Below are 27,690 nucleotides of genomic sequence, written 5' to 3'. Positions count from 1 at the left end.
TGCAAAAGTATCTCCCTTAGCAAAGCACTTTTAAAAAAGAGACTTTGTTGGTTTGGCCACGCAGCATGCCACAACACAGGAGAGTTCATCCATAAAGTAATAACTCCAGAATCAAGCGTTGCAATATTTTTGATATAATGAGGGTATAATCTCTGAGAGTTATAGATACTGACAATAAGAATTGATGAATCAAATGGAGTCACGTTCTGCTAGCAACCAATCAGAAACCAGAATTGCTCCATAAAAATATTGAATCTTTTAGCACTCTAGCGCATAATATTTTTGTGTCAACACGAGAAAGATGTTTTGTTTTTTGCCTGTAAAATTATAAAGTCCAGGACCTGTACAGAACAGCTACCCACTGAAAATTCTCCTGAAATTAAACATGGCTTTCAATTCAAGGCCAATGTTGGTGAAGACACTCAGGTCAGCTGAAGACATGGTTATACATTATCAAAGCTGGTGTGTTGAACCTACCTCTGGTCCACAAGTCTACGGTGTTTGCCACTGGTCATGGGACTGGTTGTCCATAACTATCTTGCAGGCCATTGTGCGCGACCTGTGTTCATTCAGATTTTGCATGTTTGATGGGAGGAGACGGCTCCACCCATCCTGGGTGAATGCCACCAAGTCCAAAAAAGTCAAGTCCTCAAATCACATTGCCCCCTGACTATGCTATCCACGTTTTATTTAGTCATGCACACATGCAATTGTTTAAAAGGAATTTTGAATTACAAATGGTGACTATAGCCCCCACCAAAGAACTATACAACATTTCTCCATGACTTATTTCAAGGGCTATACTTATTTTAAAAAGAAAAAAAAAAGAAAAAAAAGAAAAGAAAAAAAGAAAAGAAAAAAAGACAGTTCAATTTATACAAATATCAAGTTTATTTTAAATTTCAGAAAATGATGAAAACAATTTTTTTCTTTGAAAAATTAACAATTCCTATAATTATTAATTATTACAAATGACAAAAAAAAATCAATTTCAATTACAGAAAGAAACTCAATCATAAAAATATTTCAAAATTGGTTTAACAATTGACCCCCATCCCAAAGTATTTTGCCCTTTATATATATATATATATATATATATATATATATATATATATATATATATATATATATATATATATGATTATGATACATGTGTTATAATTATGTACAAATAATTTGTTTACCCAAAATGTTTGGAAAATATTTTTGGTAATAATACACCATTAGCATAATAATACCCATCAGAATTTCTTTTTTTTTAATATTCAACCTTGCAAATACTGTTGAAATTTTTTATTTTTAAAAATTTGTTTCATTTGTGTAGAATAAGTTTGAAAGAGAAGATTTGGAAGGGTATACGAGAAATTTGTGGGTGATATAAAAATATTATTCTGGAAGAGAAAGAGAGGAAATGAATTTTCTCATGAAAGAAAGAAGGAGGAGAAAAAAGAGAGGAGGAGAGAGAAAAGGAGAAAGAGAGAGATAGAGAGAAAAGGAGAAAGAGAGAGATAGAGAGAGATAGAGAGAGAGAGAGAGAGAGAGAGAGAGAGAGGCAGAGAATTACTGAAATTAACAAAAGTAATGATGATAAGGCAGAGAAGATTGTTGTCATGGTTTCTTCTCAATAGCCATTTTTCTTTTTGTGATTTTTTTTAAAAACTATTACAAACTGCATGTTGATTGGCTGAAGAATTGGAGAGGATGTCCAATAACGGCAAAGAGTAGACAGGTTTGGCATAGAGTTCTAGCCCTCTAACAAAACTCATCAACTTCGCAGTCGGCTTTGGTTACGTCTTTCATACAAAAAGCGAGCAGCCTAGAAAAGAAAACATGAAATATTCAATTTTCACACAGATTGAATGATATTTTCCACTAGCAGTATATACCCAGTGTTGCCCGGTCGAAACATATTGCCAGGCAGAGGGATTAATCACATACTTTTAAGAGAAACTGAATATCCTAACTGGTTCCGAAAAGTCATCAAATGTTGCATAAAACACATCTGTCTTTGTCTACGAAAATCAAATGCAAACTAACTTTCATAGTTTAAATAAACAACCTTACGACGTCTGGTTTTAAATGCAACTGATGTCAGCTAATAATAATTAAAATAATAATTAAAAATTAATTATATATAAATTCAATTAAAAATTAATTAAATCAACTTTAAATAATATTTCTAAATAGAACAATTAATACGATTCTATTACAACAAATTAATAACATTGAGCTAATTATTAAAAGATTTTCTTTAACGAATATGCAAATGAAAGTACTCATTCAATGAGATTTCTTTTGATTATATATATATATATATATATATATATATATATATATATATAATTATGCAGCAATAAAAGTGTATATGAGTCCGTTTTCAGTATGAAAGTTAATTTGTGAAACAGTCCACCTTTTGTATATATATTAAACAAATTGTGAACAAACAGACAAGAATACAACATCATTATATATATATATATATATATATATATATTTAAAGTGATGGTTGTGTAGTTCCAACGAGAGAAAAAATGTATATTTAAAAGAGTGTAGCCATCAACAATTGTGGGTTTTTTTTAAAGGTTTTCATCATATTTTTATTTTAAAATATTTTTATAACGCGTTTCGAGCTTAGGGTGTGCTCTCTTCAGATATTTTTGTAAAAAGTTTTTCTTTAAAATGGGAGTTTGTGGATATGCCTCCGCTGATATTAAATATGTTTTTCATAGTGGTGCGATGCGTGTGTTCAGTGTTTAGACAGAAAAGGACTTCCTCACAAATTTCATTACAAAGACCAACAACTTCTACGGACTGCCTAAAATACACAAATCTGGCACAATAAAACTTGCCATCGATACACAAAACTCAGAATATATTAGCGCTCCAAACCCTAGCGACCTTACATTTAGACCCATTGTAGCAGGACCAGCCTGTCCGACAAGCAGACTTAGCAACTTAATAGACATCTTATTACAACCTTTCACAGATCAAGTTAAGAGCTACATAAGGGACGACATCCATTTTCTCACTACCTTACCACATACAGTAGAAAACGGGACACTATTAGTTACATTTGACGTTAGTAGTTTATATAGTAATATACTCCATGAATTAGGAAAAGAAGCAATACTATTTTGGATCAACAGACACGCACAAACACTACATCCCAGATTCACAAAGCAATTCATTATCGATAGTATAGACATAATTCTAAATAATAATTCCTTCGAATTCAACAATACCAACTACATCCAAACACTAGGTACAGCAATGGGAACGAAAATGGCACCGACTTACGCAACCCTTACATTAGCCTACCTAGAAGAAACCTTATATAAAAAAATAGAACAAAAATTTGGCCACAGCACTAAAATACTGTTTGTAGAATCATGGAAAAGGTACTTAGATGACTGCTTCATCCTATGGAAACCCACATGGGGGGACATCACAGACTTACACACCATACTCCAGAACCTACACCCAAAATTAAATTCACCATAGAACAAAGCTCTACAGAATTACCTTTCCTAGACATACTGATAAAGATTAAAGACAATAACATTATCACAGACATTTACCGCAAACCTACAGACACCCAACAATACCTACACTTTAAAAGTCACCACCCTAAAAGCTGCATAAAATCAATTCCCTACACCCTAGCACGTAGAATCTGCACCATAATCACGGACAATAACCTTCGAAAAATCCGACTCAAGGAACTACGAATAAATTTAAGAAAAAGAAAATACCCATCACAACTTATAGACAAAGGGATCCAACTTGCGACAAATATACCAGTAGAAGATTTGAGAACCCCTAAAGAACGAAACAAAGAACAAATCCTAACATACGTCTCCACACACAACACAAACAACCCTGAACTTTTCACAGAGATAACGAAAAACCTCGTCCTACTTAACCAAAACAGCAAACTAAACAATTTCCTTAAAACAACAAAAATAATAAAAAGCAAACGCCAACCCAAAAACCTAAAACGCCTTCTTACCTCATCCAAACTCAATCAAGACGCAACAAAAGGAGTCACAAAATGCAACAAACAACGATGTGGAGTCTGCAACATAATATTAGAGGGAAACACATACACATTTGCGAACCCCATACAAACATTCAAAATTAAAAAAAACCTAGATTGCACCTCAAAAAACGTGATCTATGTAATAAAATGTCCAGCATGCGATAAATCCTACATAGGCGCTACAAAAAACCTTAGTAATAGAGTAGCCCTACACCGATCCAACATCAAAATCGCGGAAAATAGACACCTACATGTATCACAACATATACACGCATGCAGTGGAGGCAGATTCGAGATAATGCCCATCTTCCAAACTGACAACTACTTCTACTTGCTAACTCAAGAAAAAAATTTCATAACAAAGTTTAACCCCGCCTTAAACGTCTCTCCATAATTATACACATAAATAGGCAAAACACAAAATACACTTACACGCATGCATGCTTGGGTAGGTGTGCACCCTCACACACGAAACAACAAAAAAGCACAATAAGGCACACGCACACTTTCGCGGGTGCGCGCGCCCATACCCAGTACAGTACCATTTCTCTTAACTAAACAAACAACTAGAAATTAAACGTATGTATGTGTGTGTGCGCGCGTGTGTGCGTGTGTATATGTGTATGTGCGTGGGTGTACACATATGATTGTGTATGTGTGTGTGTATAATTATATATCATCTGTTATCTATGCTACATCTTGTTTGTATGTATACGTGCACTTATGTTTGGGTGACCGAATCCATGTATGCATATGTGCATGGATTGGAAAGGAAACTTCAACCAATATATACATAAGGTGGGATGTATGAATATGTATGTGTGTGTGGGATTGTGAGTGCATGTGCCCATATATATATATATATATGGGTGGATGAGTGTATACACATCCGTATGTATGTGTGTGTATGTATGTATATATACATATGTATGCACATGTATGAGTGGGTAAATGTGTTCGTGTGAATATGGATATACGCGTATGTGTGAGCCCCTGCATATGTCTGTGTGTGTGCATGTGTGTGTGTATGTGTCTACATAGTATGTGGATGTTTGTGAGTGTATGTGCACATACATATATGTGTGTACATATATGTGTGTTTGTGAGTGTATGTGCACATACATATATGTGTGTACATATATGTGTGTATGTGCGTGTATGTGTGTGTATATATATCTTCTACCTATTATTCTCCATCTTACTTGTGTGTGTGTGTGGGTGCGTGTACGTATGTCTGAATGATTAAGCGCATATATACATGCGTGTTTTGGTAGGAAAAAAAAAAAAAGAAAAAAAAGTGTATATATATATATATAAAATAAAAAATAAAAAAATAAAAATAATTGTTAGCGGTGGATGTATGCGAGTACGTGTGTGAGTGTGTAGGTGGGTATGTATATGTGTATATATGTATGCTCCTACATATATTTCTATGTATGTACGTGTGTGTATGTGTGTGTGCCTGTGTGCATGTGTACATGAATATATATGTATGCGTATGGGATTGTGTGTGAGTGTATGCTATACATGGGGAAAGAAAGTCTTTAAAAAAGAACCCTAAAGAAGCCATAAAAACCTTCACCATATGGACTAAAAAACACTCTTTGAAACTAACTTTGACCGGTCACAGTGAAACACTTACAGTTGGAGACAGAATGTCTAAACACTGAACACACGCATCGCACCACTATGAAAAACATATTTAATATCAGCGGAGGCATATCCACAAACTCCCATTTTAAAGAAAAACTTTTTACGAAAATATCTGAAGAGAGCACACCCTAAGCTCGAAACGCGTTATAAAAATATTTTAAAATAAAAATATGATGAAAACCTTTAAAAAAAAAAACACAATTGTTGATGGCTACACTCTTTTAAATATATATATATATATATATATTCTCCAAAACCTCTGGCCTTGATGGAGGGGAGACTAAAACTTGCTGCTATGGTTTCAAATGATCTGAAATAACAGCAAGGGGAGACTTGATTCCAAATATTTCTCATATGTCATATTTCCCCTATTTTGGAAGCAGGGTACGGTTATGAATATCTCCAGTATCAAATAATCCTTATACACTGTGAAAATTACTTTATGTATGAAAAGCAAAGAGCGGAGATATAACACATGAGAAATATTTGGAATCAAGTCTCCCCTTGCTGTTATTTAAGACCATTTGAAATCATAGCAGCAAGTTTTAGTCTCCCCTCCATCAAGGCCAGAGGTTTTGGGGAAATATAAAATATTTTGTAATTCATATGCAAAACTAATGACAAATGACTATGATTGAAATGTTGGTAAAGGTGCAGTATCTTTCCACCGTTAAAAATCTTTTAAAATTACAAACTATTATTAAAGGTTTTCGAGGGTACTGAAAATGAAAATAATGTTTAAAATTCCAGGAAACGAGTAATTTCAATGATATGAATAAATTATAGTTTTAATAAGTGGGGGATCATTTTTCTATATTAATTTAATGTAAGATAAATACCCACTTTATAGCCAAGGTGGTCATAAAGTGGGTGCTCATTTTACGTTAAATTAGTATAGAAAAGTGATCCACCACTTGTTTAAGCAATAATGTGCGACCTTTAGAGCAAATGTCACATAGCTCACTATACAATTCAGGTCATTAGCTTTCCAAAAAACCTTCATTTGTTAAAGTCTGATCAATAGTCGCCAAGATTTCGAACTTATAAAATTGCCCACCCCCAAAATAAAGTGATTGATATATATATATATATCTATATATTTTTTTTTTTTTTTTTTTTATTCAATTTTCACCCCAAACAAGGCACAGTGCCACTTTGAAGCAGGGGGCTACTATTAGGGAATTAATTAGCGGGGTCATTATGAAGGGAGAAGAGTAGAAAGATGTTTGTTAACATTACACTTGAACTTCTGCATATCATTGCATTTGGGAAAGCAGAATCCCGGAAGGGAGTTCCAAAGACCCGCAGTTCTGGGGAAGAAACTATTGGAGTAAAAGGCTTTCTTGCACCTAGGGATCTCCACTGTAAAGGGATGAGACTTAGTAGCTTGTCGGGTTTGTCGGGGGTAGTTACGTCGGGGAGGTACAAGTGTTTGCAGTTCGTCAGAGCATTCACCATTAAAGTATTTGTAGAACAGGCAGAGGGATGCAACATTTCGTCGATGGGACAGAGGTTGAAGCCTAGATGACAGTTCAGGACCTATCAGGTTGGCGACTCTTTTTTGAACCCTGTCCAGGAGCGAGAGACAAGCAGCAGATGCACCAGCCCAGATGTGACAACAGTACTCCATACATGGGCGAATGGTTGCCTTATAGAGGTATAGGATACTGGCAGGCGTAAGTAGTTTTCTAGCACGGTAGAGGGAGCCAACCTTCCTTGCAGCAGCCTTGGCAATGCTCTCAATGTATCTATTCCAGTTCATATTCCCTGTAAACGTTAGGCCGAGGAGTTTAAAAGAAGTACTTTCAGGCAATGTGCTCTTGGCCATTGCTATTGGTGGTAGAGAAGGTTTCTTGTAGTTATTGAAGGAAACAAGCTTAGTCTTAGCAGCATTGAATGAGACCAACCATTTTTGTCCCCATTCCACTACGGATTGGAGGTCATCCTCTAGTGTTTCTGCCATTTTCTTGGATATGTGTTCATTTGTTTTCCCCTCATATCTGTTATAGAGAGTGGTGTCATCGGCAAATATACCCATCTCCGAAACAATATTATCAGGGAGGTCGTTTATGAATATCAGGAACAATAGAGGTCCAAGGATAGACCCCTGAGGCACTCCTGCATTTATGTCATATTGTTTGGATGTACGTCTGTCGAGGACAATTTTGATTTTTCTATTACTTAAGAAGGATTTAATTACGTTATGAATTCTTCCAGTGATTCCATATGATCTAATTTTCCTTAGAAGACCATCGTGCCATACCCTGTCAAAAGCCTTAGATATATCAAGGGCCACCGCTTTACCCTCCCCTGTTTTATCCAATGAACGGTATATACGTTCAGAAACTACAGTTAAGATATCTGCTGTTGAACGAGCTTGCCTGAATCCATATTGTTTGTCAGTCAGGAGTTTAGCAGCTGTTAGGTGCTGGATTAGGACTTGATTAACTAAGGACTCAAATATTTTGGCGAAAAGCGGGAGGAGGCTAATGGGGCGATAATTTAGTGGGTCAGTTCTTTCACCAGAATTCTTGAAGACTGGTACCACAGAGGCGGTTTTCCAGCAGTCGGGAAAACAAGATTCGTTAAGGCATTTATTGTAAAGTTTGGACAGAACTGGAGCAACCTCGGCAGAGAATTTTTTTAATAGCACAGCCGGGATGAGATCTGGTCCACATGCTTTTGAGGTGTCTAGGTTTTTTATAATAGCATGTACCTGAGAAGGGGTGATTTTCAAATCGTCAAGTGTGGCGTCTGTTCGCAGAGGAAAATCAGGGAGTGAGTGGTGTACCGAGTTCAGTGTGGAGTTTGAGGCAAACCGACTGGCAAGCAGATTAGCCTTGTCAGTTGCCGTGCAAGCAACCTCATGGTTGTTTGTTAGTGGGGGAATAATTGACTGTCCATTATTAACTACGCTGTTGTAGATTTTCCAAAAATCCCGGGTTCCTAATTTCTGTATTTCGATGCGCTTTCTGGTGGTTTCAGAGTAATCTGACTTAGCTGTGTCTATCACTCTCTTACAATTATTTCTAGCTTCTATAAACTTATGTCGGTTGAATCTGCGGAACGCATGCTGCCTTTGACAAATGGCAGCTGCACAAGCAGAAGTAAACCATTGGGGGGAGTGGGGCTTGCTATAGTATTTCCGTGCGGGAACATGTGCTTCAATAGCAGTTTTGAACCATTCAGTTGTCTCATTTGCACACTGTTCCGCTGGAAGAGTAAAGATATTTTGCCATGGGGCATCTCTGATGAGCTCCCTGATGGCTTCCCAATCAGCCTTTTTGTAATACCTCGTTGTTTTGAGTAGTGGGTCTTCAGTTTTAGGGCGAGAATTTAGGCTGATTTCTACCATTATCATAGCGTGATCAGCATTCCCGAGTGGGCTGTGGGCATTTGTTGTACAGTCATTGGGAACCGTTGTCAGAAAGAGATCTAGAAGTGAGGCATGTTGATCGTGCTGGTCTGGGAAACGTGTCGGAAATGTAACCAATTGAGATAGGGAATGAGATATAGAGAAGCTATGTGTTGCGCTACCAGCTACGTCTGTGTGATTTGAGAATCCTAGCCAGTCACTGTGGTGGACATTGAAGTCACCAAATACATGTATTTGTGCGTTAGTATCGAGGGAGAGTGCTATATCTATGCTGTCTGAGACTTTGTTTATTAGGGTACAGTCTTGGTTTGAGGGAGAGCGGTAGAGAAAATACAAGTAGCTAATATTGTGTTGCATATTTAGTCTGAAGCACATAAAGGCCTGGCCCTCTGATTCTAGTTTTATTTCTCTAGTTAGGGGAAGGGTGTTTCGAATATAGACTCCAAGTCCATGCATATGTCTGTCCGAGTCCTTACGGTAGAGTGGGAGATAACCAGGCATGTTAAAGTGGTTAGAGGGAATGGAGGAGTGAAGGTTAGTTTCACTTAATGCTAAGATATATATATATATATATATATATATATATATATATATATAATAGGACAAGAGTATAAAATGAAGACACATTTCGAAGCCTAATGCTTCTCATCAGAAGAGTAGAGAAGGTGCTAGGTAGCATGGGGAAGATGCGGCGTCTAGCGTAGGGTTCATTATGGACTAAAAAGATAAAGAGGAATTATAGAATGTTGGGGAAGCTTTATTGAATTCTAAATAAATAAGGAGAAGCTTATTATATATAGTATGATATACAAGAATATATATGATCTTTAACATAGTATTGAGATTAAGGGATACATAAAGGGCGGTCGGAGATTAGGGTGGCAACGACTATGAGTGTGTTTAACTTGATGCAAAAGGTTAAGTATACATATAAACGCACTCATCAAGCTTGGAAATGCCCTGGCATAAAGATCCCTTCTATCCCCCTAATTTTGCCTGTATTCCATTATTCAATAAAGGATTCATTCTATATCTACCAATATATAGTTTTGTGTCTTCATTTCATTCTCTTGTTGTCCTATTGTATAAGCTCCAATAATTATTGTTGAGCTTGACATTATCCGGATAAGTCTCTTTTTATGGAATTGAACTTTCTCTTTTCCTTTTACATTAAGCTATATATATATATATATATATATACTAGCTGTACCCGGCCATGCGTTGCTGTGGCTCAGTTTGTTAAAATAGAACACATGTGAAAGTAGAGAAAAGTTTGATTCTTTTTTCAAGAGAATGTACAAATTATTTATTTTTTTTAACAGATGTTAAGAAAATAAACAGAAAAATACTTCCATCATTAATTATGCAAAAAAATAAATAAAATGTTGATTTAGTGTTTCAATATGCTTATAAATTACGATAAAACTTGCTGAGTATGCACTGTTTTATGGTTGTTGTAAAAATGGAACAGAAACTTAAATTTCGCTTCATTTTAATCTTTCTTAATTTTTTAATTGTGCCCCCCCCAAATGAATATAATCAAAACAGTAACATTCAACAAGTGCACTTTATGTATATAAAACACAAAACGGGTGTTTGTATTACTGTACACATAGATTCGAAAAAGTTATCAAAAAACAAATATATAACATACAGTGTTTACCGATGTATTCAAAAATTCAAGATGGCGTCTCACACCCTCTTTAACACCATAAGCATGGAAAAAGGTGTTATAAATAAAAAAACTATACAAAATACTATTAAAAACCCGCCGAATATATGTCAACCTATGTCACAGTAACATATATTGAGCGAGTTTTTAACAGTATTTTATCCGTTTTTTTATTTATAACATCTTTTCCCACACTTACCGTGTTAAAGAGAGAATCAGACACCATCTTGAATGTTCCAATACATCGGTAAACACTGTATGGTTTTCAAGCTGAATAAACATGTTACATTGAATAAAAACACAAAAAATATATCCAGTTTGGTAGAAAAGTAACTTATCTTGCCTTTGATAACATTTATTTGTTATATATTTCTTTTTGGACAACTTTTTCGAATCTATGTGTACAGTAATACAAACCCCACAAAATATTTATTAAAAAAAAAAATTAAAAAAAAAAAAAGTTAATAACGACAGGGAAATAATTCCATTTTTAAACGAAAAAGTCAGTTTACCTAACTTACTGTATTAATGCTATTTTTTTTTTAAGCAAGAAAAAAAAAAGGTAAATATCCAGATACGCTACTACAGAACACCAACCACTCTAATTTGTTTTTTTTATAGGTAATTGAGGTCGCTGACAACGAATCTGATATTCAAACTTGGGGCAAATTTACCGTTTGCATGGTATTTACCCCTGAACCCACAAACTTCTTTCCACCATTTTGCAGCTTCTGTTTATGCTACGCACATGCACGCTGTAGCATAAACGACGGCTTCACCAAGCAAAATACGTTGGGGGGAGGGGATTTTTTTTTTCCAGGACAGAATTTTCTAATTTTCAAAAATACATTATAGCGCTTTTTGGGTGGAAAATTTAAAATTAGCTGAAAAAAAAATAAAATAAGAAAAGGAAAGCACACCAAGTTGGAGTAGGGGGGGGGGCTAATTTATCTGTTTTTTTTTTGTTTTTTTTACCTGGAACATCGAATTTTCAAATTTTCCGTAGTAACGCACTGACATTTACCAATTAGAACACCATTTAACATTTTCCGAAGATTTTACTTTGTACATTGGGGGCGTGAGCGGGGGGGGGGGATGTGATGCGCGCCCCAACATCACCCCCCTCCCAAACAAATTAGAGTGGTCGGTGTTCTGCAGTAGCGTATCTGGATATTTACTAAAAAAAAATATTTAGGTTTGGCATTAAATTCCTAAACTCATTTCACCCTAAATAATTTAGGTGACTGAAATAGGAATCTAATTGAATCTTTAATTTTTTGAATAGTATGTGAGAAATTCATTTTTCTTCGAATTATATTGAATTCATTAATACGGACTTTAGGGGCTTTTTTCGTAATGTTACTGTAAAAATTCTTTTTTATTGTTACAAATTACGATGCTTTAAAAAAAGCAAAAATAAATTCTTGCGTTTTTTATTTACTACTGAAAACCATAACTTTAGTAAAGGTATTTTTTGTTTAAACAAAATAAAACATTTTCACTAAGAGTTAAGTAAAAATAATTAGTTCATTATATTCTGCGATCATTATTTGAAAAACACTGCAATTTTCATTAAAATTCGTTAATTTCCTGATTTTTGGTGAATTTTTAAGTAAAGGGAGGAGTCAAAATGTGTATACACTTTGAGCGTCGGCATTCATTTTGCGACCATGTGTGGTTAATTTAAATTAAATTTCAATCACATGGTTACATTATCAATAATCATGTAATTAAACCCATTGAAAATTTACCGATATTGTAAACACATTCTGTTTACATTAAGCCTGTAGTGTTTTTTTAGTGATACAATCTTGTCAACTGAGATTTAAAAAAAACCCGCGAGATCAGGAGAAAGAAATGTCCAGAAAATCGCTAGATTTTTAACTTATCGTCTGAAATTTCCAAAAATCGCTAATCCCCCCCCCCCAAAAAAAACTCCATAATGTTCTGTGTTTTTTTAATTTTTTTTTGCTGTTGTTTCTTGCTTTTTACACTTTTAGATCGTATTTTAAACTAAACTTCGGAGGTTGGAATGCCCCCCCCCACCTAAAATGTATTTGGAAAAATCGATTTTATAGTGAGATTTAAGAATGGTTAGTCGAAAAAAAAGGTGAAAAACAAAACAAATAATCAATAAATAATTGTTACCAAAGGCAATAAATGCTACTTTTTTTTTACTTACATGAATGAGTTTATTTTATGTTTTAAAGTATTTTCAAGCGCTTTTCTTTATTTTGTAATAATCTAATGCGGGTGTGTGGGTGCCAAATACCTCCAGATTTTCTAGAATTTCCCGCTAGATTGTAAACGAAATCTCCAGATCTAGCAAGAAAACCGCTAAATTGTAACACTGGTCACGTGACAGGAAACAGTAATAAATAATTGTCCCTAAATAAAAAAAATGGCCTCTCAGTACAAAGAAATCCACCTATTTATCATAGAAAAATTAAGTATAATGTTATAATTAAAAAGAAATATATAAAAACACACATGGATATAGTAAACATATACCAAAACGTGGAAGCCATCCGTCCAGTGGTTTCTTAGACAATTAATTCCGAACGAACCAACAGTTACATTTTTATATATATATATATACACACACACACTTGTAGCCAAATTGAATATTGAAATGCTCATATCTTTGGTCCTATGGGATGAAACTATATGAAAATTTGCCGGCCTTTTGAAAATTATAATGCTATTCTATGGTTAAAATTTAATGACAATTGATAAAAAAGAACCTATATTTTCAAACCAATAAATTATGCCTACATTTGTATATATAGTGTCCTGGCAAGCCAGCTTTAGTTTTGCTGCTTTGAGATGAATTTTGTTTATGTTTTTTTTGTTTGGTTGTCTTTCCTGTGGCCTTGTCAGGCCACTAATATATATATATATATATATATATATATATATATATATAAGATTCAAGCAAGGATGCGCGGGTGGTCTATGGAATTTTCTAATAATATAGATTCTTTTTTGTTGATTTTATTTGCAAATTCATAGCAAAGTATTTTTTTTCTCAAAAACACAAGCGTTCAACAATTTGTCATAAAAGCATTACCATTCGTCTTAAAAGGCGTCGACAGTCCATAGTTTGTCATAAACAAAGCAGGTGATGCTTTTAATATATACAAAGTCTTTGACAAATACCTTCTCATGAAAATAAATTTGTACAATATTACTTGAATACAATAGTTTTATTTGGCCTTGATTGCATCACATACACGAAACAACTACCCAATCGCAATGCGATGTTTAAAAATTTTAATTTAAGAAAAAATTGTGAAAACCTAAGATTAATATACGTTGAAAGCAAAGCTCAATTTATAAAAAAAAAAAAATAATCATTTTGCAGATTAAGATTATTCTATAAATGAATAAAAAGATGAAAGAAAAAAATGATTAAAATTATTTTTTTTGCTTCAATTTTTAACCCTCCATAACTTAGAACCATAAAAAGCTGTAGATATTATGAAAATAAACAAAAAGATGATTTTAATAATAAATAAAAGAATTAAAATTTGTATATTAGATTTTCGTATCACATGAACTAAGCAATTAGTCAATTGCATTGAGGCGTTTCAAAATCACGTAATGCATTTTATTACGGGACATCGCCTGATTGAAAAAAAAATTGAAAAAATAATCACCCACCGTTAAACTACTTCCCTACCTTGTCTATTTGATAAAATCAAAAGTAAAACCCTTAAACTTTTGGGCAAAGTCAAACGATCAACCACTGGGCTGTTATGCTTGGAGGATATGTTAGAAGGCAAAAGAGGCTGAGGAAAGCCAAGGAGAAGATGGAGAGAAAATGGTTTTGATTGGATATCTCTCATTCATTGGGCGTCCATCAACCAACTTGCCCTGGATCAGAAGGAATGGTGAAAAATAAGTCACGTGGGTTCACAGTCTGCACCAAGCAGAAAATGCGACTCATGAGGATTTAAATATTTAATTTAATCAAATCCTTTTTAACCAAAAGAAAGATCCAGATTGTCGTCGATGGTTGTACATCTAAACAACATGACAAATGTAGGCATGCCTTAGGAATCGATCCTTGGGCCTTTATAGTTCTTGATTTTCATATATGATTGTTAATGAAATTTAATCAGAGACAAGTATATTTACTGATGACATCACACTCTACTCTTAACATGTTGGAAAAATGGATATGCACATATCTAAAGCAATGGCCAAATTCCCAGAAAATAACTGCCAGTCTCATTTAATGGGGACAAAAATGAATGACAACGTTTAATGCTACTAAGACAAAGCTCCTTTCTTTTAATAAATATAAGAAACTGTTTTAACAACTGATGCCGATAGCTAATAACACTACCTGAAAGTGCAGCATTAAACGCCTTGACTTAACATTCACAGGAAACATGAATTGGAACAAATGCATAAAAGACATTGCCAAATCTGCTGCAAAGAAAATGGAGTCCCTCTACGATGCTAGAAAACTTCTTACGCCTGCCAGTAGCACATATTTTTAAAAAGTCACTATCTGCCCATGTATGAAATACTGGTGTCACATTTGGGCTCGTGCACCATCACTAGTTTCTCTCTTTCTCAGACGGGATAAAAAAAAAATTTTTTAATGGCAAAATTAGTATAAATTCCAAAAATTATGAAAAAATAATTCAGTAGAAAAATAATTACAAGTAAAAATAGAATTTATCAAATTATCGAGTTTTATTGTTCGTTTTAAAGTGGAAGAGTTGTGCAACAGATTCAGCATGAAAAGCTGACTTATCTCCCTTGACATATTAAGTGTCCGCCATTTTCAAAATGAACGTAATTGTGGATGATTATTTTGCTGAATACACAAATAGTACATCTACTGATTCATTTTTCATAATTTTTTTAATTTATACTAATTTCGACAAGACACGTAAATACGTAATAATGTTTTCACCTGAAATGTGTTGGTTTAAAAGATCACTCATCTAAAAAAAAAAAAAAAAACAATTTTAGTTTTTACCTTCTGCATTGCTGTAATCCAATTCATTCCTTGTTTTCTGTTGGACGTTTGCACGACAAATCTCATTAATAACTGACCATTCTCGGACTCATAAGTAACGGCCATACCCGTACCAATTGTGTTACCTGAAAATAAGCAAACAAAAACAAAAAATCATGAAGACATTTTCGTCCACATTTAAATCTTACATTTGTTGTTATTTTTTTGTATTATTTGGACTGTTATTCTCATCTTGTTTTTTTTTTTTTCTTCACAACATTTCGGTCGATGTAACCTCCACCCATCTTCACTGGATATTATTGGTGAATAATGAAATTTTTTTTTTTTTTTTTTTTGCTTTCCCAACGAAAACAGCTGTTAGAAATTTAAAACGCAAATAGCGCCAAGTCTTTTTTAAATTTTGTTAACTCCAGGTCCATTCTGTTTTTTTTTGATGAACATATATTTTTTGAGATGAAGATTTTGCGTTTTACATTTCTAAAGGTCGGAGATTACACCAGTTGAAATGTTGGGAAAATGACACTAAAGATGAGAGCAGTAGTCAAAAGAATTCAAATAATACAGATTAATATGAACTTTAAGAGAATCCTAAAAAAATAAATAAATAAAAAATTTTTTTTTTAAATGCCGTTTGTCAATATCTAAAAACGTTGTTATTGTACAAAACCGTAAGATTTATTGGTTTTTGACAAAAAATATGTATAAAATAAAATAACAAAAATGAAAGCATTACTATTGCTGTTTGATTTCGAAATATTTTGAAATAGAGCCGAGAAACAGTTTTTCAAATTCTACGAAAGTTAACATTACCCCCCCTCCTCCTCACTCCCAATGTATATTTTTTCCTAACATTGAGTTTGCTTCATTATTTGACCGAATGCAATGAGCAGCGACTTAATCTATGCCTCCTGTTCTAATGCAGCATTCATCCTAGGCAGGTTGAGCCAGTTTCCTCCTTCAAGGAAGTTTCTAGGGAATACTAAATTTACAAGCAGTTTTTAGTTGCAGGTTCTGATGAGATGATTGTGACGTTAATGTTTACAATTTTTTGCACGAATGATCTGCTGTCTTTCCACAAAAATGGCTACCGAGAACATAGTGATGGGACGATTCCAATATTTCCCTCGATTTTAAGGGGTGGGATGTGTCAGAAGTGGGGAAAACGGTGTTCATTGACCTAGACAAGAAACAAGATCTACCACTGTGTGTTTCTGTTGAATCACTGTGATATCGTCTCTGCACCTGACTAATAGGCAAAGGAGTATGAAAGCCGGGCGATAGACATAGCCTATCTACTTCTTAAGCAGTTTAGGTTTGCAAACCGATAATTTGTTTGAGTCGCCAGCTCTAGGAAGGTTGTCATCCAAGACTGAAGAAGCCTCCCTCCCCTTTGGTTTAGTTTCAGAGTTTTCCTTCTCCGACGGATGATCTGAGAAGATCTACTGGGTCCGTCTGCACTGAGAAGGTTTGCTCCACGCCTGGGTCCTAATGCAGGTATTTCTACAACCCCGCATGGTTGGTTAGTGTTACTGGGTTAGTTTGTAGAGGTTAAATATCTGCTGAATAGTTACACTCCTCAAAGTGATTAAGGGGCATTGTTACTGGATAAAGGGGGTATGCGACTCCCTTGGATTAAATAAAAGGTTCTATTTGAAATTTCGTGTAGATTCCCGAGTTCGACAAAGGCTGGAGATGACATCAACCGAAACATTGTGTGCAAATATATAAGTTTGCCATTAAAATTAAAATATTTAAATTAGAACATAAAAATGGACCAAGATCACAGTGTAGTATCTGTTCTGATGCTAAACTTCACCTTTTCTGTCCTCGGTCAGTGGAGGAGGGACCCTTCATGACAGACAATTTTTATTTTGTTCCTATCCAGTGTGCCCCTTTTTGGGGAACTGGATTATCCCCACATTAAAAACCGACCTTGTGTGTAACTCTACCCTCGTAGGGAAGCAAGTAAATAGAAACATAAAAGCATGTTTAATCAGCCACTGTATACTCAGGATTATGCTTGCATATAGTTTTTACCTACACAGTCACTCAAAGCAGACAGCCTGAAATAAAAATGCAACTTAAAATATCGTTAGATAATTGAGATTAAAAACATTCAATAAATTCAAGAAAGCCACATCAAATTAAAAAAAAAATGTTTATAGCTTGCTTGCAAGTAAAAAAGAAAAAATTGGCAGAATCAATTTACAATGTAGAAAAAATGACAAGAAAAAGAAAATGGTAGGTTCATAATTATTTTTAAATTATTTCTGAAAACTTAATTATGAATTACCTCCCTTTACCATACATTTTATTACGAGTTGTCCCCCTTTAGCATCATCTTTTAATAAGTAGGAATTGTGGAAATTTATTAACTTCAACAAATTATCGCTTTATTTCACCAATTAAGATAATTAAACGCAAAAAAAACAAAAAAAACAAAAAAAAAAAAAAAAAACAAAAAAAAAAAACAGATACCAAACTTTGATGCCAGTGTTTGTAAAGAATTTTCTTTGCAAACACTTAAAGTTTAATATCTCAAAACTGCAAGAAAAAAATGCAGACAGAACCGTTTTAATTGAAGGTAAAGAACTATAAATGTTTTAAATCCGATATCTCTTGAATCTCCGAATTTGTATATAAACGGCTTTGTAATTTGATTTTCAAAGTAATCTATAGCTACCCAGGTCTTTATTCATCCCTCTTTCTCTCAAGTGCATTTTTATAACTTTGTCCAATGTTTTCCTTGGCATTTCTATATGAACTTTACCTGCTGCCTTAACATCTACTGACCCAAGAACTCTCATCCATTCTTTCAACATGTCCACAACATCATAATCTCTTTAACACACATCTCCCTATACTGCCCAGAATTAATCTTCCTCTGAGCTCAGCAGAATTAAGCGCATCTTTAAAATTCACATTCCACATCTACCGTATCATTCTCTTTATTTTTCCCCATCAACTCTCACTAGCAACGTTTCATTTCCATACATCCTCACAGGACATATGGACATGCCTGATAGGCTCTTCCTTTGCAGCTTAGTAAAGGCAAAAGTTTCCTGAGCTTACTCCACCCACTCCTAATTCTTGCAACTACACTGGCACCTGCTCCACCCTGTGTTCCAATGATATTATTTACGATCTCAATAGCTTAAGACTCACATTACACATCATGTCATCTCTCATCATGCAACGTATGTCCTCAAACATCCCTGGACAGGTTTCACATCCATACATCATCACTCTGCATACACATGTCTGATGGATTCCTTCATTGTTGACAGTTATAACACTATGTGTGTTAGTAATGACAGAAGTTCTGATCTTACATTTTAGCATAATCATTATAACAATATCTAAAAAAAAAAAAAAAAAAAATTTCAGAGAAAATACTGTAAGACTTAAAAAAATTTTTTTTTTTTTTTTTTACATAGGCATCGCCCCTTATCAAGGCCCGGAGACCACTCGAGGATGAGGGTTAAGAGTGTACAGTAGTCAATTGAACAATGCAGTAATTGTTAGTAAAAGAAAAAACGATTTCTATAATTTTCATTCTATCAATATTCTTTGTATTCATGTTCATGTCTAAAAATGTCAGATTTATATAAATTGATGAAAACGAATGTAGATCAAATTATTTTCGTTTTTAATAAAACAAAAGTAAATCCTCATACACAATGTTGGTAGTCCTTAGTTTATTAAATGTCAAAATTATTTTAATGGAACGATAGCAAAAAAAATTTCACACCTTTAATTATTATTTTTTTTTAAATTTCGACATTGTATATCTCAAGGGAAAAACGACCAATATAGTTTGCATAAATGAACAGTTTCATTTTTATCCTATCTCAGTGGAAACGTCAGCGATTTTTGATCCAACATTAAATGATTCTTACGAGACATTGGACGGAGGATGGTAATTTGTACAAACAATCTCGAGAGACCACTTGAATATTTCAGTGCATTTCACTCTTTTTTCATTATGAAAACAAAATTTTCATTTGATATAATTTTCATTATGATTTAAATTTCATTTGATATGATTTTATTATGAAAACAAAATTTTCATTTGATATAATTTTATTATGAAAACAATTTTCATTTGATATAATTTTATTATGAAAACAGAATTTTCATTTGATATAATTTTATTATGAAAACAGAATTTTCATTTGATATAATTTTCATTATGATTTAAATTTCATTTGATATGATTTTATTATGAAAACAAAATTTTCATTTGATATAATTTTATTATGAAAACAAAATTTTCATTTGATATAATTTTCATTATGATTTAAATTTCATTTGATATGATTTTATTATGAAAACAAAATTTTCATTTGATATAATTTTATTATGAAAACAAAATTTTCATTTGATATAATTTTCATTATGATTTAAATTTCATTTGATATGATTTTATTATGAAAACAAAATTTTCATTTGATATAATTTTATTATGAAAACAATTTTCATTTGATATAATTTTATTATGAAAACAGAATTTTCATTTGATATAATTTTATTATGAAAACAGAATTTTCATTTGATATAATTTTCATTATGATTTAAATTTCATTTGATATGATTTTATTATGAAAACAAAATTTTCATTTGATATAATTTTATTATGAAAACAAAATTTTCATTTGATATAATTTTCATTATGATTTAAATTTCATTTGATATGATTTTATTATGAAAACAAAATTTTCATTTGATATAATTTTATTATGAAAACAAAATTTTCATTTGATATAATTTTCATTATGATTTAAATTTCATTTGATATAATTTTATTATGAAAACAAAATTTTCATTTGATATAATTTTATTATGAAAACAAAATTTTCATTTGATATAATTTTCATTATGATTTAAATTTCATTTGATATGATTTTATTATGAAAACAAAATTTTCATTTGATATAATTTTATTATGAAAACAGAATTTTCATTTGATATAATTTTATTATGAAAACAGAATTTTCATTTGATATAATTTTAATTATGAAAACAATTTTCATTTGATATAATTTTCATTATGAAAAAATTTTCATTTGATATAATTTTATTATGAAAACAATTTTCATTTGATATAATTTTATTATGAAAACAAAATTTTCATTTGATATAATTTTCATTATGAAAACAATTTTCATTTGATATAATTTTCATTATGAAAACAAAATTTTCATTTGATACAATTTTCATTATGAAAACAAAATTTTCATTTGATAGAATTTTCATTATGAAAACAAAATTTTCATTTGATATAATTTTATTATTAAAACAAAATTTTCATTTGATATAATTTTCATTATGAAAAAATTTTCATTTGATATAATTTTATTATGAAAACAATTTTCATTTGATATAATTTTATTATGAAAAAATTTTCATTTGATATAATTTTCATTATGAAAACAAAATTTTCATTTGATATAATTTTCATTATGAAAACAAAATTTTCATTTGATATAATTTTCATTATTAAAACAAAATTTTCATTTGATATAATTTTCATTATGAAAACAAAATTTTCATTTGATATAATTTTCATTATTAAAACAAAATTTTCATTTGATATAATTTTCATTATTAAAACAAAATTTTCATTTGATATAATTTTCATTATTAAAACAAAATTTTCATTTGATATAATTTTCATTATTAAAACAAAATTTTCATTTGATATAATTTTCATTATTAAAACAAAATTTTCATTTGATATAATTTTCATTATTAAAACAAAATTTTCATTTGATATAATTTTCATTATGAAAACAAAATTTTCATTTGATATAATTTTCATTATGAAAACAAAATTTTCATTTGATATAATTTTCATTATGATTTAAATTTTCATTTGATATAATTTTCATTATGAAAACAAAATTTTCATTCGATATAATTTTCATTATGATTTAAATTTTCATTTGATATAATTTTCATTATGAAAAAAAATCCCTAAAATCGAATAAAAAAGTAGATGATTAAAATTAATTAAAAAACTAAAATAAAATCCAAATAAATTTCATACAGAATAGAATTGTGCAGGATTTTATCAGAGATATACAATTCCAAACAATCTGGAACAAAAATACAATTCAAAACAATCGGAAACAAAAAAACAATTTTAAATGATTATTAAAAATTGGAAGAAATATTTTTTCAATAAATGATTATTAAAAATTGGAAGAAATATTTTTTCAATAAATGATTATTAAAAATTCGAAGAAATTTTTTCAATAAATGATTATTAAAAATTCGAAGAAATATTTTTTCAATAAATTAATAAAAATATTTTGACAAATTTGAATAAGAGAAAGATTCATTTTCTCAACGAATATTGTTAATTGATTTTTCACCTGCAATCATAGAATTATTTTTTTTATTATCATTGGAATCCTTTGAGAAGAGTAATTTGTATATTTTTTTATTTATTTGTTGACTGTTATCCTCATCTTCATAGTTTTTGTTTCCTGATGAAGGCCAGATGAATAGTTAACCAAAGCGTTGTGAAACAACAACTCTGAAGATGAGGATAACAGTTCACAAATAATTTTTTTTGTTATTGAAACTATTGTTCTCATCTTGAGTATTATTCTAATGTTCCAGATGATGTCACCTTCGATCTTCTTCAGGTGTATCTTTTACAACTCAGGAATCAACATGGAATTATGAACAGAACCTCTTTTTAGTTCAAGGGGTAGCTTGCTCTTGTTCCATCAGCCATGACTGGGTAGAAGTCTTAAGTGACTTACAAGTGTACTCTTAGTATCGCTCACAATGAGGATTGCATTCTATGGAAATTGAAGGCTTAATCTTCACTGCAGATAAAGTAACAAGTAAAATTCAATTGTAAATGACATTCAGCTCAGTATGGATAATACTAAGAATACAATAGTGAATTTCTTAAGACTTCTACCCAGTGATAGCCAACAGAATGCGAGCATACTATCCCCGTGGATTAAATAAAGGGTTCTGTTTGAAATTCAAATGCACATTCCAAAGTTCGACAAGATACACCTGAAGAAGATTAAAAGTTACATTGGTTGAAATGTTGTGTGAAAAACACTCAAGATGAGAACAATAATCCAAATATTCCAAATACAAATTATCAATCCTTATCTCAAAAATTAAGAAACGTTTCTCTTTTTCAATCTTTTATTTAATATCTAACAAATAAAATAGTTTGGAAATTACACTACAAAAGAAGACAATAGAAAACAGAAGCAAATAATGGATGCTTGTGTGGTGACGTCATCGAAACAACAAATTAAATCAAGTGGATCAACAAAGCAATCGACTGAAGGATGCGTTTCCAAATTCAAAAATCGTAACATTTCATAATTGGTCATTAATGTGACGATGGCTACTTGACAGTGATCTGCAACGAAACACCATCTGCTTTTTAAATTTTAATTCACGCTGGCATGCTACAGACTGGTATCATTTGGCTGCAGACCTAATAATCTGCTTTTATAGGGAGATTTTTTTTTTTTAAATATATTTCACTTTATTATAATTTTTTTCTGATGAAGTCTTAATAAGATGAAACATAAAACGAAATCTCACGATACGAGTTTAATGTTCGGCTTATACGTTTTTCCATCCATTGCTACATAGACATATGCAAGTTGAATGTCTATTAAACATTATCCTCGAGTGTCTAAGGTCTCTCTCTGCACAGGCGTTTGTCAGAACAACCTGGCACGAGGATACTTTTCCCGAGATGTAAACCATGACCAAATATTCAAAAATCACATTTTGTATTCACAACACAAATAAGATCTCTTCAGTATGGTTAACCCACACTGGCTTTTAGAAGGAAAGGTGCAGCTTCTCCAGGTGATGTTACCTCAAATAACAGCGTGAAAAGACCAAGAGTCGTCAAGTAAAGATATACTCATATAACATATTTGAATGGTCAATTAAGGAAAGAAAAATTATGTTCTTAACTTTTGAAAAGTAAAGGAGAACTTTAATGGAACATTCAAATAGCTATGCATTTCATATAGAGATCAAGTGTTAGACCCCAAGAAGAGTCCCACTGATTTTTGTGAAATTCGTCATCAGTAAATGAAATAAAAAGAATTTTTTTTATACATCCATCATTTCAAGTAAACCCTGACTAAATATTGAAAATAACATGATTATTCCAAGTCCAAATAAGATTCCTGAGTGCGGCTAACACACGCTGGCTAATACGATGAATGGTACACCTGCTCCAAGTGATGTTGCTGCTGATAACAGCACGAAGCTGGATATTCCACCAGATTAGATGAATTCTTGTCCTGGAATCCAGTAAGACCAAGAGTCGTCAAGTAAATATATACTCATATAACATATTTAAATGGTCAATTGGGGAGAGAAAAATTAATGTTCTTAACTTTTGAGAAGTAAAGAACTTTAATGGAATATTCAAATAACTATGTACTATGTATTTCATATAAAGATCAAGTGTTAGACACTAGGAAGGGCCCCCTTGATTTTTGTGAAATTCGTCATCAGTAGAATTGTTTTTATACTGCCATCATTTCAGCTTCTCCTTTTCCCCCCTATCTCACCATTTTCTCATTTATTTTTAAATTAACTGATATACAGGGTACGAAGATTTGGGAAAATCTTTGTAATCCATTTTCGGCCAGAAATTTGGTTGTTAAGGGGTCAAAGTTCAACGATTTGACCTTTAAGAATTCTACCAAACTCCTCCGCCAATTTTGGGTGTAAACACTTGAAATTTTAGATATAGGTTTCTTGGACATGGATCTAACTTAATAACTTGATTCATCCAAAACAATAAATGTTAAGGGGTCATAATAGGGGTCAAAGTTTAAAAAATTGACCGCCTTTTTTTATGTTCAACATACACCTCCAAACACCCGGGCAATGCTGGGCTGAAATGCTAGTATATCTATAAAAGTGAAATTGTGTGTGTGTGTGCGCGCACATTTCCTTACCAAACTACTCTGTCAATTTTCAGTCTACAGACTCGAGATTTGACATAAAGGGTATTGAGATTTGGGAAAATCTTTTTAATCGGTTTTCAGCCAGAAATTTGGCTGTCAAGAGGTCAAAGTTCAACGATTTGACCTTTGAAAACTCTACCAAACTCCTCCGCCAATTTTGGGTCTAAACACTTGAAATGTTAGATGTAGGTTCCTTGGACATGTATCCAACTTTTTAATTTGATTTGAACCCAAAAGAAATGTTAAGGGGTCAAAATTGAGATCAAAGCTTTAAAAAATTTGACCTCTGCGGTCTCTACCAAATTACTCAGCCAATTTTTGGTCTAAACATTTGAAATTTTACATAAGGTGTATTCAGACATAGGGCAAGCTTTTTTAATCAGTTTTTGGCTGAAAATTTGGCTGCGAAGCTGTCAAAATACAAAAGATTTGACGTTTGCAGTCTCTGGCAAACTATTTAACCAATTTTGGGTCTAAACATTTGATATTTTTACATAAAAGGCATTCAGACATGCAGCAAGCTTTTTAATCAGTTTTCGGGTGAAAATTTGGTTGCAAAGAGGTCAAAGTTGAAAGAGTTGACCTTTGCAGACTCTACCAAACTCTTCCACGAATTTTGGGTCTAAACACTTGAAATTTTACATGTAGGTTACCTGGACATGAGTCAAACTTTTTTTTAATATATATATATATATATATATATATATATATATATATATATATATATATATATATATATACACGTGCACATAAAGCTATGAACTGTACATAGGGTCTGAGCAAAGCCAGGCTGAACTGCTAGTGTATATATATATCTGGTCAGGATTTGGTTGGTTGTTTTGCTCTGGATTTCAAACTTTGAGTAGTGGTACTAAAACACTTTTTCAGCAACAGTCAATGGCTGCGCTTTTATGCCTCTTATTTTCTTATTTCTTGTTGTTAAATATGATGGAGATAAGGGATCAGGACCTCTGGTTTCAAGGCCTGATGGCTGACCCTGGTTGACCTCTATGAATACCACCCTCCTGAGTCAGGGTTCGTAGAGCATTAGGAGGCAATTTATCTGGAAGGGAAAGGTTGTTGGAAGTAGAAAGAGTCCTAACCCAGGATAATGGAAGGAAGAAATAATTCACAAAAGGAAGGAGTGACAATCAGAAATAGAAAGAGCATGCGCTGGGTCAGTGTGGGGGGGGGGCGATCAGAACTTAATATACTGAGTGCTAACAGTTTATTTTTTGTGGTTCAGGATTGTGCAATATTTGGTAACAATTTGAGGATGGAAGCGGATGGTGGAAGACATGACGAAGCAAGTGAAGCTTTAGAAGATGACGACATGAACTGATCAATCGACAATTATGCCTCAACAGATAGCTGTTAACAGACAATGTTCGGAGATCCTTTTTCTACACTGATGGTGTCACACACACACACACACACACAAAGCACAACCGATTTATATATATCAAAGTTTTCGTTCTTTCTTGTGAATCTGTTTTTAGTTCTTTCATATTTGTAAACCAATCCTCAAGTCATCAACGATCAAGATAACATGGCCAGAATGAGAAGAAAACTATGGCATACAAGCGTTGGAGTCAACAGTTGTCGAGGGCTAGTATATGGTTTTACATGGCAAAAAGAAAGCTAAAAGCATAATAATTAAATAGGGCAACATTAAAAAAAAATATATATATATATATCAGAAACCTCTATCATTGGCCCTCATCTTTACTTGTAGTGGCTATCATTCTGGTTGAATGTAGTCAGCTTCCTCCCGAGCACGAACTTTATCTCGAACCATTACAATCCAGTTTCGATAATCTTGGGTCAGGTTGTAGGAAATGGCTAACCACTCCAGATTCCAGCACCGGAAACCAACTATTTGTGGGTCCAATAGTACCGTTAGGTGCTCCTTAATTATTGTCGCACCAGGCTTGAGCTACCCACCGGCACATTTGTGCCACCCAGACAGAGAAAGGGGAGAAGAATATGTCCAATAATCAGATTTCAAAATAGAAACAAAAATAAAATACTGTTATGGGCAGGGAAGCTGGTTAAAAACTTAATCACATAAACTGTTTTATTAACATTCCAGCAGATTCTGCGATTCAATTTAAAAAGATTCAATCCCAAATTAAATCGTTTTTGCCATAGCAATAAACAAGTCCCAAGTGGCAGTGGTTAGTCTCAACTTAGCTTCATCTTGTTTTAGCCATGGACAGTTTTATGTAGAATGTTCAAAGGTAGGCTCCCCACAAAGTCTGTATGTATTAGCACCAGAAGGTATAACAAATATTGTGTATCCAAGAGGTTTATACAAATAACAAAGACGTTTGTTTTCAAAAACTCATTTCACTTATGTCATTTCATATTTATATGTACTTATTGACTGAATATAGATTTAAGTTGAACAAACACCAAACAATCGTCAGGCATAAATAGCCAACCTTCTTATTGATCCACATCTTTTCAATAACAATGATTAGATCAACTATTCGAGAATACATTCTCAAAAACAACTTCTAATAATATCAGATTATTAGATTCATAACTATTTAACAAATATTATTCATTAATGAGCATTATAAAGCAACATTGGTACACAGGTACTTAGCAATTCAAAAAGAATACTATTATATATATTTTTTCTTACTTAACATTCTTTTATATCTTTGGGCAATGCCGAGAAACGGGTCCTGCTAGTATTTCATAAAAAAATATAATTGGAAGAAAAAAAAAAAAAAGACAATGAAAAAAGATGCACAAGAAAATGTTTTGTGAATCCCTCCTTCCTGCTCTCCAAATTGTGCTGACGTTTTTGCACACATATTTTCATAAGCAGAAAAGGCAGCTGCAGCAGACATGCTTGCTTGTTTTCACAAAAAAGCGACTTTAAAATTTTTTTACCTTGTTTCATATTGTAAAAACACTTTATTCAAAACATTGTATTAACAGTCTGTTAAAAAGAAAGAAAAT

At 32.4% G+C, this 27,690-nt stretch overlaps 1 protein-coding gene across 1 annotated transcript in view; it reads right to left on the bottom strand.

The window, feature by feature from the left end:
- Window positions 1–1,247: 1,247 nt before the first annotated feature.
- LOC145252453 (zinc finger FYVE domain-containing protein 21-like) overlaps window positions 1,248–27,690 on the bottom strand; it is a 120,575-nt gene continuing 94,132 nt past the window's right edge. The window contains exons 6-7 of the mRNA XM_080111855.1: window positions 15,737–15,861; window positions 1,248–1,816 (exon numbers count right to left, since the gene is read on the bottom strand). Of these exons, the coding sequence (XP_079967981.1) occupies window positions 1,766–1,816; window positions 15,737–15,861 (176 nt within the window). The 3' untranslated portion in view covers window positions 1,248–1,765. The remainder of the gene's footprint in view (window positions 1,817–15,736; window positions 15,862–27,690) is intronic.

Source organism: Euprymna scolopes, chromosome 29, assembly GCF_053919585.1.
Source record: "Euprymna scolopes isolate OS-2025 chromosome 29, ASM5391958v1, whole genome shotgun sequence".
Classification (NCBI taxonomy): domain Eukaryota; kingdom Metazoa; phylum Mollusca; class Cephalopoda; order Sepiida; family Sepiolidae; genus Euprymna; species Euprymna scolopes.
The sequence above is the reverse complement of the archived record's forward strand: the minus strand, read 5'-3'. Positions and strand labels throughout refer to the sequence as shown.